General features: G+C 41.9%; 1 protein-coding gene across 4 annotated transcripts in view; it reads right to left on the bottom strand.

The window, feature by feature from the left end:
• Positions 1–630: 630 nt before the first annotated feature.
• The window catches only part of LOC108627029 (neprilysin-1), a 45,157-nt gene continuing 39,841 nt past the window's right edge, over positions 631–5,946 (bottom strand). For 3 of the 4 annotated variants that reach the window (XM_018028050.2, XM_018028046.2, XM_018028049.2), the window contains 9 exons: positions 4,013–4,199; positions 3,520–3,696; positions 3,361–3,461; positions 3,239–3,294; positions 2,854–3,140; positions 2,586–2,744; positions 2,430–2,506; positions 2,104–2,348; positions 631–1,946 (listed from right to left, as the gene is read on the bottom strand). In XM_018028050.2, the coding sequence (XP_017883539.1) occupies positions 2,249–2,348; positions 2,430–2,506; positions 2,586–2,744; positions 2,854–3,140; positions 3,239–3,294; positions 3,361–3,461; positions 3,520–3,696; positions 4,013–4,199 (1,144 nt within the window). In that variant the 3' untranslated portion in view covers positions 631–1,946; positions 2,104–2,248. The remainder of the gene's footprint in view (positions 1,947–2,103; positions 2,349–2,429; positions 2,507–2,585; positions 2,745–2,853; positions 3,141–3,238; positions 3,295–3,360; positions 3,462–3,519; positions 3,697–4,012; positions 4,200–5,946) is intronic. The other variant, XM_018028048.2, reaches the window with a different exon arrangement.

Raw genomic sequence — 5,946 nt, 5'->3', positions numbered from 1 at the left:
TCTTCGGCCGCGCGTTTCGCGCGAACGTATCGAGACGCGCATTCAGGATTCCTCGAGGGGTGAAACCGCGGAGCGTATTCGAATTCCGACACGTAGCTGGAACGCGTCGTGCTCATTCTGGGACAGGAGAGCGTCATCTGCACAGATCAATCGATTTTGCGCGAGAACAATGTCAATTAATCTGATTGATCGTTGAATTGATTAAATCGATTAATACGTTTTCTTTTTAATTCTATTATTGTTTCACTTTTACCAAGAGGATCAGGAGGTACCGAAAAGAGGGTGACATGTTGATTCGTCTGTCAGTGGACTCATTCTCGGACGCTGGCGTGCAGCCTCGAATTTTTCGTCCCGCAACAAATTCCGCGCATGCAAAAATCGTTCTCGGACTAGCCGACGGTTTCTAATTGACTTTTTTCACTGACCAATTACGGTTTACTCGAGTGTTGGGGTTAGAAGCAGAGGAACGTCGAGATACTCGTCTGTTTCCCCGTTGGAAATCGAAATCGTTTTCTACTGTGTTCAGGAAATGAAACTCGTACATAAACCATATCTATTTACCGTTTGCAATTATTCATCACGCGGTAGGTACGCGAAGGAGGGAGGGAGGGGGGCAGAAAAGAAGACTCGTATATAAACCATATTTATTTGCCATATGAGTTATCAGCCATTTACATTTACAACGGTGTTTTAAATAACGTGACTTTATGCTTTCGGCGAGGGACATCCGGTGACAATCCTTCCTCTTGCAGACTATTTTTTTTTTTTTTTATAATTGATTCCATCGATCGTCGAATGATCCCCCAAATATTATATGTACTTAAGTACTGCTTAAGAATATCACAGATCGCGATTCTTGCGTAAACGCGCTAAAAATTGTAACAACCTTCGCTAGCCGTCGGCTCACGACGATGAAATTAATATTCTCCCATAGGGTTTTGATCGTCGAATTAAAGGAACGCCGAGTCGCGGCGAACAGCTCTTAATAAAAATTCATTGAAGAAACAGACCGATGAAACGTTTGTGCAACGTTTGCAAACTCGAGGTCCAATTGCAAACGAACTATTCCTATTCAATTTGGTAATTCATAAGTCGAGTTTTTACGCAGTTATCGTGGGATTTAATGACGTGGGACATCGGTGAGCCGCTCGTCGGAGTCGACGGTAACTGAAATTTATTTTCCATCGAGAACCGAGCGAAACGGTGTCACGAATAAAAGCGAAGCGCCGAAATCGAAGAGTTTTGTGTTTCCGTAGGGATAACCAAGCGAAATACAGGGTGAATAGAAGCTCTCTATGCCTTAACGAAATCCGCAGGCTCTATCCAATTCGTTAAGGATGGATCCTTCGGGTTAACCGAACTAAACTCAAAGGAGTGGAGAGTTATTTACAGAGTTAGAGACTAAGAAGACAATCGGTGTGCGAGAAGAACTAAATTAAATAGTTTCGCAGTTCACATTCGTCAATCCTATCCATTATTCATCGGCCCATTCATTGTCCATTGTTCATTGTTCCTGTTAGCTTCTTACAAGCTGAAGTCCGGTTGCATTGAACGATACTTTCTATACTCTTCGAGATTACTTCGTCGCTGCCTAAAGTTGCGTCAATCTTGGCTAAACATTTTTCCTGCCTACCGTGGAATCGACTAATCGATTCTATTTTAACGACACACACGTCTCTAATCGTTCCAGAAAACCGAAGCGCTTCTGTTAATTTGTTCTGCGTGCGTACGTATTTTTTTTTTTTTGTTTACTTCGTTTGCATTCGTATTTTAATCACACTCTCGCCTGTAAAGTAATTTATTGCTTGTCACTATGATAGAATCTAAGGTATCTCTAAAGCAGGGAGAGATTTTTATTTAACGTTAATGGCGCGTCTTCAAACGAGCTTGTCAGTTTTGGTGAAGAGATCCATCGCCGTTCATCGATTCGTCATGCTCGAAAATTTCTGAAATTAATAAATCATAAAATTATACAGGATCAGTACGAATCATTTATTAAACACACAGAAATTTATTCGTTCAATAGGTTCCATCGATTGATGAGATCGAGCAATAATTAGTGATTTCGCATGATCTATTTTTATTGATTTATTTTGTGTGTACCTGAATCGATTTCTTCGACGCCGGATCGCTCGACAATTGCTGAGAAAAGATGATTACAACCCTCGGGCCGCGAGTCCCCAATTGAACGCGTGGGTGCAAAATACTTGACGTAGTCGGCAGAAATAAACGAATTGTCCACTGGTGTTCACCAAGTGGTGCATTTGTTAGGCGGATTCATTTTCGTCCCGATCGGGCAACGGAACGCGTCCGCGAACGCTTGCGAATTCATCATTATACCGTTCACCCTGAGAAATCACAATTTCCCCGTGTCTGATTTGATTCATGCGATTTGATCAAACGCTATTTGAACATGTTCAATTAATTACCTTTCGGGCTGCGGCGTGTGATAATCGAGTTCAACAGAAAGAATGTAGGCCTCGGCAGTCATATTGGAACAGTAAGTCTGCAATCGTAACGAAATCAATTGAAGATCAATCAGATTCACGTTGAGCCTGTGATAATTTGTTAATCACACTGTTTACCTGGGCGGCGCTTATGAAGAAAAGCTGGCTAGGGCGAAGTCCCTCCAAACCAGGAAGACTTCTGTCCCTCCCATTCGTGAGGGTATGCCAGGTTTTGTAAGATATCTGCAAGGCTCCGATATCAGCTACGTTCTCATTCCTCGTCACGTTCCAATCGAACTGAAACCCAAATACTCGTTTCTGAATCCAATTCTTATAAATTATGTTCCGCGAAACAAAGTGAAAGAGAATTTAATTATAAAATATTGAAGAAAGACACGTTGTTCACCTGTACAGCGACGTCGTTTCCGTAAAATTGAACTTTCCTCCAAAAGCTCTTCGCGTAGAGCCTGGCGACGCACTCGATCCTCGCTTCCAGCCTCCTCCACGACTCGGGCGTGATCCAGAGCCATTGATCGACGCTCAGGTCGGGGTCCAGTGGCAGTCGGCGTCGATGGAGGTCGAAAGCGTGTAGGATTTCGTGACCTATCACTGATCCAAGCGTCGCGTGGGCCGCGTAGGCCGGTCCGCCGTCCCACGACCACGACCAGGCCGTCATCATGGCCAATGGAATACCTAATTAACATTTTAATTAATGGTTCATACATCGATCAGACAAAAATATGACTTGATCAATGATTACATTGAAAATTATAATTAGAAATTGAAATTACCGATGGTATTCGTCGAGGATTCGTAATAAGCGCTCACACTGTAAGGATGTCGACGCCTGGAACAATAAGAGAATTATAATTTAATTTCTGTCCGCAGATATCTGTGAAGAAGACTGGCTCACTTCTCGGTGACGTTCCTCCTGAGAACCTTGTCGTCCACGGTGCGGATCTGTTTGAACCTTCTCAACACGCTGTGAAAGAAGTCGTCCGGGTCGATCTCCACCTGGTAAGTGAGCAGAATTTAAACGCTAGGGTGCATGCAAAGGGGAAGGTTAACTCACCTCGGCCATTTCGCGGGCCAGTAGACTGTCATTGTAGAAACCAGGCCACACGTGAAATCTTCCCCGCAATGAGTTCAATTTCAGTAGTGCCTGCGTCCTCGTCTCCTCGTCTAGCCACGATTTCACGAGAATGCGCTCTGCTACTGTCTCCTTCACTCGCTCGAACAGTCCTCCCACCTGTTTCATAATCCTCCTCTTAAGATACACATTATAGCTAGAGATCACATACTCGTCATATCATTACTTATACTAATTATGAGAATTGAGATTTCTATTTGAATTCTGCTATTCAAATCTATTTATGCTATTTAAAGAATTTTTTATTTATACTAGTTGTATAATCTTGTAATCACTCGAGATTACTTCAACACATGCAACTCGAAGTGCTGTGCACAATAGAAAATATTTTATAGTACTCGCGAGTTTAAGAGATTCCTTCAAGAGGTCTAAATTGTACGATGTAGTTGTTCGAATTAAACGGAATGTAGTTTACTCTGTTCGCGAGGGTTTCCAAGTACTGCGGGGTGTACTGTCGCACATATAAAGCACCCACGACTTCGCTGAAGACGTCCTTGGTGAGCTTGAAACAGGAAAGTTCCCAGTCCTTGCTCGCTGTTACGTTCACGATGTCGTGGAGAGTGTTTGTAGCGTACAGCAACAGCAATCCGTTGTGAATAATCCTACGTAACAAGATGCGATTGTAAGTATTCTCTATTGGTATCTAGCTTTTTGCTCGGTGCAAAACATTTAAATATCTTGCAAAATAATAGGAATGTTTAAATGTCGAACGAGTGCGAACATTCTTTAATCAATCGATGGCTAACTACGATTCTCGAGGCGAAATAATAGCCACTCTCGAATAATATATATTTTATCGGAAGGATAATAGGCCAGGGGCCATAATAATGAACAGCTGGCACCGAAGGCATAACGAATCACCCTTATCGATTTCATCGACGCTTCCGGCCGCCCGGAGTCGTTCACAGAAATTCTAGGGTTCATATTTTCTACCCTTGCGCGCGTTACTTGCTAATTAATCGGAGTCAAAGTCTTCCTCATTATGAAACTACATTCTGTGTCCCTAAAATGTGAAGAACGCGTTTAGATAAAGGAAATCTTAATGTAAACTACGTTCGTTAATTTGCATAAAAGTGCACAGCCTCTTCGATGCGATTATATTTGTGAAAACATAAAAAATCAGACACACCGTTCTCATCTTAAAAGCTAAAGTTCAATCAGTGATGCAGAAGAGGTTGAAATTCGGATGAAGGGAGGGTTTATGGTCGAATTAGTCACCGATTTACGATCCTCGTTCTCTGACTGTATATTAAAATTTACGGTCGGTCCACGTTTATTAGCCGCGACGCATGAACTTCGCTCATAAATGTTATACAAGGCGTTGATAGTACTCCCAGTTAACGCTCTGCTCGACATTCAACATACGTTTCATTTTCATCGCCCGCCGTTTTCTACGAGATTAACTCACCGGGACGTAATTCGGCTCAGGATGATTTAGATATTAACTCGTAAAACTTGCTCGTAAACTATGCAGTACCTTTTATCCGAAGCCTATTCGCTAACGTATCGTACCGATTCGCTAAATCTTATCTATAAATGTCATCAATTCTCATTCTTACGAGTCAATAACCATTCTATTCGATGGACCTCCTTCTTCTTTTCCCTTCCATTCAGAACTATTTTATGTGTATTAAAAGTAATTTAAAGGGTATTGTCAAATTGATTCCTGGTCGGTGTATCTTCAGTCTCGCTTCGTAATAAAGAGTGTGAGTCAGGATTGGAAGCAACGGAGGCTCGTTCGAACGAGTCCGAAACATTAATGACGATACATGGTTGGACAGAAATTGCCAGGAAGGAGTACCTCCATTAATAATTATAGCTGAATCTGTATTCATCCCGTGGCTCGCGTCTGTCTGTCTAACTGAGGTAATAGCGAACGCGCATACGCCGGCAATAGTGGCGTTTCACAATCCCGAACGGTAGCTATCGGTTCGTTCTGCCCAATATTAGGATGAACCGATGAACTTCCAATCATTTCTATCATAGTTCTGTGCTGTTAGGAACAGAGTTATGCGCAAACCAGATAATCTTAAGGATGTATTGGCTATACGATCAGTCCCAAAAGTTTATGTACTTCAGAAAAACGCATTTCCTATAATTAAAAAGAAATCAGACGTCGGAAGAATAATGCTAATAATAAATAGCTACGTGCTAAAAAGTATAGAAGGAAATATTCAATTAATTACTGACGCTGGCGGAAAGCTTTTTATACAAAAATTATAAGCCCTGACGTCCTCAACAAGAAAGATTCTATGAATTTTTCTTCTAACTTCGATATTTAACAAGTTACATATGATTATTTGGCATTTTATTCATGTTGACAAAATCCGACCATCCCAGCGTCGAAAC

Source organism: Ceratina calcarata, unplaced genomic scaffold (genome assembly GCF_001652005.2).
Source record: "Ceratina calcarata isolate Rehan_Ccalc_2016 unplaced genomic scaffold, ASM165200v1 scaffold436.2, whole genome shotgun sequence".
Classification (NCBI taxonomy): Eukaryota; Metazoa; Arthropoda; class Insecta; order Hymenoptera; family Apidae; genus Ceratina; species Ceratina calcarata.
This window is presented reverse-complemented; position numbering and strand designations above follow the sequence as displayed.